The sequence below is a fragment of the Procambarus clarkii genome, chromosome 14, assembly GCF_040958095.1.
Source record: "Procambarus clarkii isolate CNS0578487 chromosome 14, FALCON_Pclarkii_2.0, whole genome shotgun sequence".
Lineage (NCBI taxonomy): Eukaryota > Metazoa > Arthropoda > Malacostraca > Decapoda > Cambaridae > Procambarus > Procambarus clarkii.
The window spans coordinates 3,284,833-3,296,389 of record NC_091163.1 but is presented as its reverse complement, the minus strand read 5'-3'; the positions used below and the strand labels follow the sequence as shown (position 1 = coordinate 3,296,389).

Here is an 11,557-nt window from a genome sequence, read left to right as displayed (position 1 = left end):
GAGGGAGAGAGAGAGAGAGAGAGAGAGAGAGAGAGAGAGAGAGAGAGAGAGAGAGAGAGAGAGAGAGAGAGAGAGAGAGAGAGAGAGAGAGAGAGAGAGAGAGAGAGAGCCAGCCTCCAGCAGCAAGGGGGTCTGGAGAGATGAGTAACATGACAGTAATGGCGTCATCTTACTTGCTGGGGGAGCCTAATGTCCTCCCCAGCTGGTGTTCACCTGCGTCTTTCCCTCCGCCTCCTAATTAACACCTAAGGTGACCTCCCCCTGACGCACCTTTCCCCCCCGGGGCCCCCGAGAGTGATCTGCAACACCATTACCCCGTGACCCAGGTGAACACGGAGTTGAGTTTCAGGATGAAATCCACTTTCAATCATCGCAAATTGAACCGGCTACAAGAATTCCCAAGTGCCAACTCTTCGTGGGCGTGCAACCTTGATGTTTATCTCTCAGTAGGTGTAAGGAGGAGGAGGAGGGGGAAGATTAAGAGCTTCAGGAGGGTTAGGAAGAGAAGGGACGAGGTCCCAAGACAGAACAGAAGAAAATAAAAGGGATTCCAGCACTGTCGAAGAAGGAAGAGAGAGACATTCTTGTACTCTTGGAGGAAGAAAGAGGTAATTACAGAACTGCAGAGGATTGGAGACGTTCCAGTACCGTTCTGGAGAACAAGAGGCGTTCCAGTACCGTTCTGGAGAACAAGAGGCGTTCCAGTACCGTTCTGGGAAACAAGAGGCGTTCCAGTACCGTTCTGGAGAACAAGAGGCGTTCCAGTACCGTTCTGGAGAACAAGAGGCGTTCCAGTACCGTTCTGGAGAACAAGAGGCGTTCCAGTACCGTTCTGGAGAACAAGAGACGTTCCAGTACCGTTCTGGAGAACAAGAGGCGTTCCAGTACCGTTCTGGAGAACAAGAGACGTTCCAGTACCGTTCTGGAGAACAAGAGACGTTCCAGTACCGTTCTGGAGAACAAGAGACGTTCCAGTACCGTAGAAGGAAGTAAAGTAGCATTCCAGGAAAACGGAAAACAAAAACTGCCGTCAAAGCAGTACTGAAGGAAGGAAGGAAGGAAGAGGCATTTCAATCAAGTACGGGGAATGAAGGCATCTTACGAGCAGTGAACGAAGAATGAACAAGAGTTGAAAGCACGGTACAACAAGGCAAGAACTGTTCCAAGCCGTCTCGAAAGAGACCATATATAGTTTCCAGGAAAAACAATAAAGAAAGGTGCATTCCAAAGGTGAACGACCGAGAAAAACTTATCCATTGCAGTCACGGAGATTGGAGGACACGTTTCAGGCGCCATATGATGAGAGATGTGTCCCAAGGCTTGCAAGAGAGAGACACACACATTCTAAGAACCATTCTAAGAACTAAGAAGGTTTCAAGGAATTTAGGAAATAGACCACGTAACACAGGGATAAGATGCAAAGGAAAAAAAACAAAATAAAGACAGTCCAGGAGAAGGAATAAGGAATTGTAGGTGTGAAGGAGGATATAAAAAAAGGCATTGGAGATGTGACAGATAAAAAAAGAGGTTCTCCAGGAAATAACGAAGGAGGAGACGTTCCAGAAAATGATTGAGAAACTCAATTCACAAGAAGAGAGAATCGTTTCAATTTGTGTTGGAAGAAGAAAAGGTGGGTTTCTCTGCCAGTGTTGGAGGGGGAACAAGCCTTCCAGTGTTGGAGGGAAAACTCATTCCAGTGTTGGAGAGAACAAGCCTTCCAGTGTTGGAGAGAAAACTCATTCCAGTGTTGGAGTGAACAAGCCTTCCAGTGTTGGAGGGAAAACTCATTCCAGTGTTGGAGTGAACAAGCCTTCCAGTGTTGGAGGGAAAACTCATTCCAGTGTTGGAGGAGAAACTCATTCCAGTGTTGGAGGAGAAACTCATTCCAGTGTTGGAGGAGAAAACTCATTCCAGTGTTGGAGGAGAAACTCATTCCAGTGTTGGAGGAGAAACTCATTCCAGTGTTGGAGGAGAAACTCATTCCAGTGTTGGAGGAGAAACTCATTCCAGTGTTGGAGGAGAAACTCATTCCAGTGTTGGAGGGAAAACTCATTCCAGTGTTGGAGGAGAAACTCATTCCAGTGTTGGAGGGAAAACTCATTCCAGTGTTGGAGGAGAAACTCGTTCCAGTGTTGGAGTGAACAAGCCTTCCAGTGTTGGAGGGAAAACTCATTCCAGTGTTGGAGGAGAAACTCATTTCAGTGTTGGAGGAGAAACTCATTCCAGTGTTGGAGGAGAAACTCATTCCAGTGTTGGAGGAGAAACTCATTCCAGTGTTGGAGGAGAAACTCATTTCAGTGTTGGAGGAGAAACTCATTCCAGTGTTGGAGGAGAAACTCATTCCAGTGTTGGAGGAGAAACTCATTCCAGTGTTGGAGGAGAAAACTCATTCCAGTGTTGGAGGAGAAACTCATTCCAGTGTTGGAGGAGAAACTCATTCCAGTGTTGGAGGAGAAACTCATTCCAGTGTTGGAGGAGAAACTCATTCCAGTGTTGGAGGAGAAACTCATTCCAGTGTTGGAGGGAAAACTCATTCCAGTGTTGGAGGAGAAACTCATTCCAGTGTTGGAGGGAAAACTCATTCCAGTGTTGGAGGAGAAACTCATTCCAGTGTTGGAGGAGAAACTCATTCCAGTGTTGGAGGAGAAACTCATTCCAGTGTTGGAGGGGGAACAAGCCTTCCAGTGTTGGAGGGGGAACAAGCCTTCCAGTGTTGGAGGGAGGAACTATTCCAGTGTTGGAGGAGACTGGAAGCTTGAACTGAGGCAGTGTTCCAGCACAGGAGAGACGAGAGCCGTCGTGGCATAAGAGAACCACATAATAAAACTTCACACTGGAAATATGGAGAAAATGAACAGTTGTGGACGGTACATGTTTGCGGAAAGTCCTGTCCTGGAAAGACAGAATATAGACGGGACGGCTTCCATATTTAGCAAGAAAAAGACAGACACACTCTCTCTGCTTGACCAGACCACACACTAGAAGTTGAAGGGACGACGACGTTTCGGTCCGTCCTGGACCATTCTCAAGTCGATTGTGATGAGGAGGTAGGGACAGGCAATTTCCAGGACGGACCGAAACGTCGTCGTCCCTTCACCTTCTAGTGTGTGGTCTGGTCAACATACTTCAGCCACGTTATTGTGACTCATCGCCTGCACACTCTCTCTGCTTGCTCCTCAGGCTATATTATTCCTGGAAAGATTTTTTCAAAGTAACACTGAAGGAACAACGTTGCAAAAAGTAGCAAAAGGCAACTTTTCACTCATAAGTATCGCAGCAGAAAGCGATATATCCAACAGGATACACAACTATTTTCTAGGATAACACAGTTATCTCTCTCAAGATGAGATAATTACGAAGGAAGCCATAAGCCAGTATATTCCCTTGGAAGAAACTGGGTATATGAAGATGGTGCCCAACTACTTCGACCATCGGGAATCAAACGGCGCGTGTCTTGCAAGAAGCGAGGCCTTCGTTCTATCGACCAGTCCAGGTGGATATGAGAGCTGTCTTGATCGCCACCCAGGTCCCAGGTCCCAGGTCTCAGGTCTCAGGTCTCAGGTCTCAGGTACGAGGTCTCAGGTCTCAGGTACGAGGTCTCAGGTCTCAGGTACGAGGTCTCAGGTCTCAGGTACGAGGTCTCAGGTCTCAGGTACGAGGTCTCAGGTCCCGGGTACGAGGTCTCAGGTCCCAGGTACGAGGTCTTATGTTTCCATAAATCAGTACTAAGCTTCTTCTTCGTACCATATCCTTTTTCTCTCTCTTCATTCCCTTGATCCTTCCGCTCTCTCTCTCTCTCTCTCTCTCTCTCTCTCTCTCTCTCTCTCTCTCTCTCTCTCTCTCTCTCTCTCTCTCTCTCTCTCTCTCTCTGTCTCTCTCTCTCTCTCTCTCCCTCTCTCTCTCTCTCTCTCTCTCTCTCTCTCTCTCTCTCTCTCTCTCTCTCTCTCTCTCTCTCTCTCTCTCTCTCTCTCTCTCTCTCTCCGGCAGTTATTCATCTCCGCCATTAGTTCAAAGTTATCTCGGAACATTCTCATTCTTCGGCTTCCGAAATCCCCTTCGAAGTTCCTTCCGTTCTTCTTGCTTTAGCTCTCTTCTTCTCCACTCAACATTACACCTCTCTTCTCCATTCCACTTCTCCTCCTCCCCCTCTCACTTCCTTTCCGTTCCTCCTCCTCCTCCTTCCGTATGTATTCTTCTTCCCCCTCTGCTCTCCAAGCTTTCCTTAGCGGCCTCTGCTGGTTCTATCATTCGTTCCTCATTCGCTTCTGCACTGCTTCACAAGTCTTACGACCTCAACTTAAGATGCTGTATCGATCTTATCCAACACCTCCCTCCTCTTCCCCCTCACTTCTCAGACACCTCCCTCCTTCCCTCACTTCCCAGACACCTCCCTTCTCTCCCCCTCCCCTCACCTACCAGACAACATTCACCCCATAAAAGAACAAATCCAGTCCACTACGGGCTCACCATAGCCTGTGCTACTTGGAACTTTTTGTTCCGAGTAGCGAATCTTAAACAACAACAACAGGAGCCTTGATTGAGGGTTCGAACCTGTGCTCTGGGTTTTCCCAGGCGCGCTTTAGTCCACTGTACCACCACGTACCTCCACCCCCAGGAAGCAGCCCGTGACAGCTGACTAACTCCCAGGTACCTATTTACTGCAAGGTAACAGGGAGCATCAGGGTGGTTATCTTGAGATGATTTAGTTATCTTGAGATGATTTCGGGGCTTTAGTGTCCCCGCGGCCCGGTCCTCGACCAGGCCTCCACCCCCAGGAAGCAGCCCGTGACAGCTGACTAACTGCCAGGTACCTATTTACTGCTAGGTAACAGGGGGCATCAGGGTGAAAGAAACTCTGCCCATTGTTTCTCGCCGGCGCCCGGGATCGAACCCGGGACCACAGGATCACGCGTCCAGTGCTCCTTGTATATGAAGTTCTATACCAGCCCCAGTAACCGGACCAGACAATGTGATGTAGTCATTGTGGTAATTCGCCTTGGCTATAGACACATCTGGCAGGCTAGTGAGGCTGAGCCACTACCAGAATATTCAGATTGCAAACTCTGTGATAAAACCTTTAATGCATTCACTAGAACACTATATTGTTGAATGTGAAACCGTAAAGGACTTTAGACCTCCTGGCCTCTTGTACCACCAACTGTGTAACTATTTCATTGACTCAGGTGTTCTGGACGACATCCTAACAATTTATCCAAAATTTGCTTGTCCATTTTAAAGAATGAAGAACAATTTTTATTTATATTACTTCTAAGCTGCATCACTTATGAACCCATCCCTGCCCTTGTGTGGCAGTGCACATCCCTGCCCTTGTGTGGCAGTGCACATCCCTGCCCTTGTGTGGCAGTGCACATCCCTGCCCTTGTGTGGCAGTGCACAGTAAAAAGTTGTTTTCACATATCCATACATTAAAACATTGATTGTAACCATGATATATATGTGCTTCAGCCTACAGTTTAGACCTATTGTCTTATGTATGACCCTCTGTCCTGCGTGACAGTGAATACTAGCATTATCCTCACTTTAATAAGACTTAATTGAATTACTCAGATTAGACAAAAGTGTAATTAAATTTTGTCAATAAGATGTTAATAATAATAATAATAATGTACTAAACATTGTTTAAAACACACGTATGTCAGTCGACCCCCTAAATACATGTGGCTCAGGCTTGGGTACAAAAATTACTGGGAATATGAATCAGATGTTAATGACAATGACACCAGGAGTTAAGTGTACCACATGTGTGGTACATATGACTATAGGGAACACCCTGTGCATAGGTTCGAACCTTGAATCAAGGCTCCTTGTGGATTCGTTCCTTTACTATGTGGCATGTGTACAACGTAACTTCTTATGTCAACACTAAGATAAGGACTGTTCCTGAACAAATAGCCTGGATGTGTCTCAACAGAGAGACTGATATGATACCCTGGAGATATATATATATATATATATATATATATATATATATATATATATATATATATATATATATATATATATATATATATATATATATATATATATATATATCTGGACTTCAAAAATGCTTTCAATCTGGTTAGAAGGGATGCAGTATTCAGTGCGGTTCATCGCCTTTTTCCTTCCCTCTACCCGTTTGTAAACTCATGTTACAGCAAGAATCTCTCTTTGCTTTTCGGGGAACATGAAATTGAATCACAAGAAGGTGTCCAACAGGGTGACCGCATTGCTCCTTTTCTTTTCTGCCTAGTCATCAAGGAAATCACCGATAACCTGTCCAGTGAGCTCAACATTTGGTTTTTGGATGATGGTACTCTAGCCGGCTCCCCAGCCTCACTCTTGGACGACATAAGAATAATTCAGGAGCGAGGAGCAAGCCTAGGCCTCACTCTGAACCCTTCCAAGTGCGAAATAACCTCCACCAACCAGCACATAATAGAGCAAATAAAGGTTGTTTTGCCTGACATTCACGTAACCAACCCTGAGGACAGCACACTCCTAGGTGCTCCTCTTGGAAGGAATACCATCGACGAGGTCCTTGGCAAGAAGATCACTGACCTGAAGAGGATGAACGAGAGGATTGAAGACATCGATGCTCATGATGCACTTTACCTCATCACCAGATGCTTGTCCCTCCCCAGGCTGACCTACTTTCTAAGATGTTCGCCATCTTTCAATAATATTAAATTAGAGGAGTACGACAGCTTGCTGAAATCAATGCTAGAAAAAGCCCTCAACCTTTCTCTCAGCGACTCACAATGGAAACAGGCCTCCCTTCCTGTCAGACTCGGGGGCCTTGGCGTGCGCACAGCAACACAAATTGCTGTACCAGCGTTCGCGTCCTCTTCAGTGGGGTCTGACAACTTGGTGAAGGAAATCCTTCCTGAGCACCTAGTTCAACAGGCAGGGGTGCATGATCCCAGCTTCACAGACTGCACCACCAAATGGGTCTCTCTCGCAGGACCAGCACCCCAACCACCGCCTTCTGTAGCCCATAAGCAATCCAGCTGGGATCGCCCCATTGCCGACCAAGAAGCTGCGACATTACTAGAAGCTGTGACAACACCACATGATATTGCCCGACTTAAAGCTGTAGCAGCTCCCCATGCAGGGGACTTCCTATTAGCAACCCCAATGTCAGCAACCGGCACTCGTCTCACACCACAGGCCCTCCGAATTGCTATGGCTCTCCGCCTCGCTGCCCCAATCCACACTGAATACAGGTGTATTTGTGGCGAGGCAGAGGCCGACAGATACGGACGGCATGGCCTTCTCTGCCAAAGGACAGGTGGATGGCATGCAAGACACGGCGAGGTCAATGACATTATTAAGAGAAGCCTTACCACAGCCGGTTGTCCAGCAGAGAGAGAGCCCCGTTACCTAATGCCCCGCAACTCAGATGAGCCTGTCGGTCGCCCAGATGGGATCACAGTGAACTCCTGGAAGAATGGTAGACAGTTGGTGTGGGACTACACTTGTGTTTCAACCTTAGCCAACACCTATGTTAACTTCAGTGCTGTACAGGAAGGAGGAGCTGCCAATCACCGGGAAGCAGCCAAGTCACGTAAGTATGGAGACCTTGATCACCACTACAATTTTGTCCCCATTGCCTCAGAGACACTTGGTGCCTGGGGTAAAAGTGCTGCTAGTTTTTTGAAGGAACTGGGGTCTAAGCTAATTGAAACAACTAGAGACCCTAGAACTGCCAGTTTTCTCTTTCAGCGCCTTAGTATGGAGATCCAGAGAGGAAATGCTCACTGCATACATGATTCCTGCCCGCCATCTGAGGAGCTGGAGGAGCTGTACAACTTGTGACAAGTAGTCTGTTACCTTGCATGTTACCAATGTTGTAACCCTTTTTGTGTAATGAAATTTTAAATAAAGTTAGATCTATACACACATACACACTCTAAAAGAATAGGGGTGGTAGGGGAAGAAAATATCAAAGTGTTCAGTGAGGATCCACAAGGTCTTCTCTGAGTACTCATTATTTTCTTCTCCGAGGCTATGGGTCCCTATACTTGCACTAGAGGTGGTACCCCTTCTAGGTATTTAAATATATATATATCTATCTATATATATATATATATATATATATATATATATATATATATATATATATATATATATATATATATATATATATATATATATATATATATTAGTATATTTTGGTAGCAGTCTTTCCTGTAGACATATATTATTAAATATGACCGAAAAAGTAAGATTAATAACTCTAACACGAATTTTCTCAATCTTTCGTACATTTCTTTTCACTGTTGGTAGTAATTCAAAAATCAATTCTCCAAATTCATTTTTATTTCTAGTCTGACGCGACACTTGAGCACGTTTCGTAAAACTTATTACATTTTCAAAGACTTTAGTTTACACATACACAACTGAATAGAACTTACACATCTCCGATTTGTTTATATCTACATTTTGAGTGAGGTGGATGGGGTGAGGTGGTATTAATAGGGTATTAAATTCATCAACACAAGACAGAACACGAAACAATGGGTATTGAATGGAAGTGATTGTAGAAAGCCTATTGGTCCATACGCATATCCATGTGGATATGCGTATGGAAATGTCAAGACACACAAGCCTGGAAACCCACTTCGGCCAATCATTAGCCAGATACCCACACCCACGTACAGACTGGCGAAGCGACTCAACGGCCTGCTGACTCCTTATGTCACTTGCGCCTTCAGCCTGAAGTCTCCAAAGGAATTTGTTGACTTACTGCGGGGCACACGGGCCACAGGGATAAGAGCCTCGTTGGACGTAGAATCACTGTTCACCAACGTACCTGTGGACGAGACAATCGGGATGATAGCCGACAGAGTGTATCGTGATCCAGCCTGTACTCCTCTTGACATACCAGAAAATAATCTAAGGAAACTACTCCAAGCTTGTACTAAAGAGGCACCCTTCTTGAGCCCGGATGGGCACATGTATAAGCAAGTAGATGGGGTCGCCATGGATTCTCCCCTAGGTGTCCTGTTTGCAAACTTCTACATGGGTACCATCGAGCAAAAAGTCTTAGTCGACATGAACTTGAAACCGGCCATATACTGCAGGTATGTTGACGACATTTTTACACAGGTACCTGATGTCAGACATCTGCAGGAGCTGAAGGAGGCATTTGAGCAGAGTTCCGTGCTGCGTTTCACTTACGAGATGGAAAAGGATGGGAAGCTGCCCTTTCTAGATGTAACAGTCATGGAAAAGAGCGGAGGTTTCCACACTGTAGTCTACACTAAGGAAACGAACATAGGAATGTGCCTAAATGCCAACAGCGACTGCCCAGACAGGTACAAGAGGAGTGTTGTTAACGCATATGTCGACCGTGCTCTCAGCCACAGCTCAGAATGGAAGCAAGTCGACGAAGAACTCTGTAGGGTAAGGCAGGTCCTAGTCAACAACGGCTTCTCCAATGGTTTCGTCGAAGACATCATAAGAAGGAAAGTGAAACGCCATGCAACCTCTGAAGAGACAACTAACACAACACCTATACCCCCTAGTAGACTATTTTACAGGAACTTCTTTTCCACAGCTCATAAAACGGAGGAAAGGGTTCTGAAAGATATTGTTAATAGAAACGTTATCCCTACAGACAAAAATCAGAGGATACAACTGACGATTTACTATAAAACCAGAAAAACGGCCAGCCTACTCATGAGAAACTCTCCAGACACAAAGCAAAACGCTTTAAAAGAGACCAACGTCGTCTATGCCTTCAAATGCCCTCTTGGGGACTGTAAGCTCCAAAAAACCTAGTATATAGGCAAGACAACAACATCTCTTTCTAGGCGTTTAACGATGCATAAGCAACAGGGCTCCATTAAGGAACATATAATCTCTTCCCACAACCAAACTATCGCCAGAGAAATCCTAGTAAACAACACAGAAATCATCGATAGATACAGCGATAGCAGACGGCTTGACGTTTGCGAGGCACTACACATTAAGAAGTCAACACCAGCAATCAACAGCCAATTAATGCACAACTATATTCTACCCACCTCAAGACTCCGCTCCAATATAGAAGCATCAGGAAATATGGACCAATAGGCTTTCTACAATCACTTCCATTCAATACCCATTGTTTCGTGTTCTGTCTTGTGTTGATGAATTTAATACCCTATTAATACCACCTCACCCCATCCACTTCACTCAAAATGTAGATATAAACAAATCGGAGATGTGTAAGTTCTATTCAGTTGTGTATGTGTAAACTAATGTCTTTGAAAATGTAATAAGTTTTACGAAACGCGCTCAAGTGTCGCGTCAGACTAGAAATAAAACTGAATTTTGGAGAATTGATTTTTGAATTACCACCAGCAGTGAAAAGAAATGTACGAAAGATTGAGAAAATTCGTGTTAGAATTATTAATCTTACTTTTTCGGTTATATTTAATAACATATATATATATATATATATATATATATATATATATATATATATATATATATATATATATATATATATATATATATATATATATATACACATATATAAAAGTTTGTGAGGGTACCACCTCTAGTGTCAATTTATATATATATATATATATATATATATATATATATATATATATATATATATATATATATATATATATATATATATATATATATATATATATAATTGTTTGTGTGTCACTACTCACCTATACTCACTCCTCCATCTAACTAATGGACTGCCTCACAACTCCAACTCACCACTCATGCGCCCAACTAACTGCTCACTACTTATTTACAAACACTTTTGAATCACAAACTCCCTCATCTTCACCAACTTCATACTTCTTAACGAGGGGGACACACACTTTTGTTTAAGTGTATGTGTGTGTATTCATCTAGTTGTACTCACCTAGTTGGCCTTGCGGGGTTGAGCTCTGGCTCTGTGGGCCCGCCTTTTAACTGTCAACTGATGGGACAAGGGCCCAATAAACTCGCCCAGCGTCACTCATCCTGTGAGTGGACACACCGCCATAGTGACAGTATTGGGCAGCGTCACTCATCCTGTGAGTGGACACACCGCCATAGTGACAGTATTAGGCAGCGTCACTCATCCTGTGAGTGGACACACCGCCATAGTGACAGTATTGGGCAGCGTCACTCATCCTGTGAGTGGACACACCGCCATAGTGACAGTATTGGGCAGCGCCACTCATCCTGTGAGTGGACACACCGCCATAGTGACAGTATTGGGCAGCGTCACTCATCCTGTGAGTGGACACACCGCCATAGTGACAGTATTGGGCAGCGCCACTCATCCTGTGAGTGGACACACCGCCATAGTGACAGTATTGGGCAGCGCCACTAATCCTGTGAGTGGACACACCGCCATAGTGACAGTATTGGGCAGCGTCACTCATCCTGTGAGTGGACACACCGCCATAGTGACAGTATTGGGCAGCGTCACTCATTCTGTGAGTGGACACACCGCCATAGTGACAGTATTGGACAGCCCCACTCATCCTGTGAGTGGACACACCGCCATAGTGACAGTATTGGGCAGCGTCACTCATCCTGAGAGTGGACACAC

The 11,557-nt window shown here is 45.0% G+C and overlaps 1 protein-coding gene across 1 annotated transcript; it reads left to right on the top strand.

Annotated features, from left to right (window-relative positions):
* The first annotated feature begins 350 nt into the window (after positions 1–350).
* LOC138364659 (uncharacterized) lies at positions 351–993 on the top strand. The gene is made up of 2 exons (XM_069324635.1): positions 351–446; positions 646–993. The coding sequence occupies exons 1-2, from the start codon at positions 351–353 to the stop codon at positions 991–993; spliced, it is 444 nt and encodes a 147-aa protein (XP_069180736.1).
* Positions 994–11,557: the final 10,564 nt, after the last annotated feature.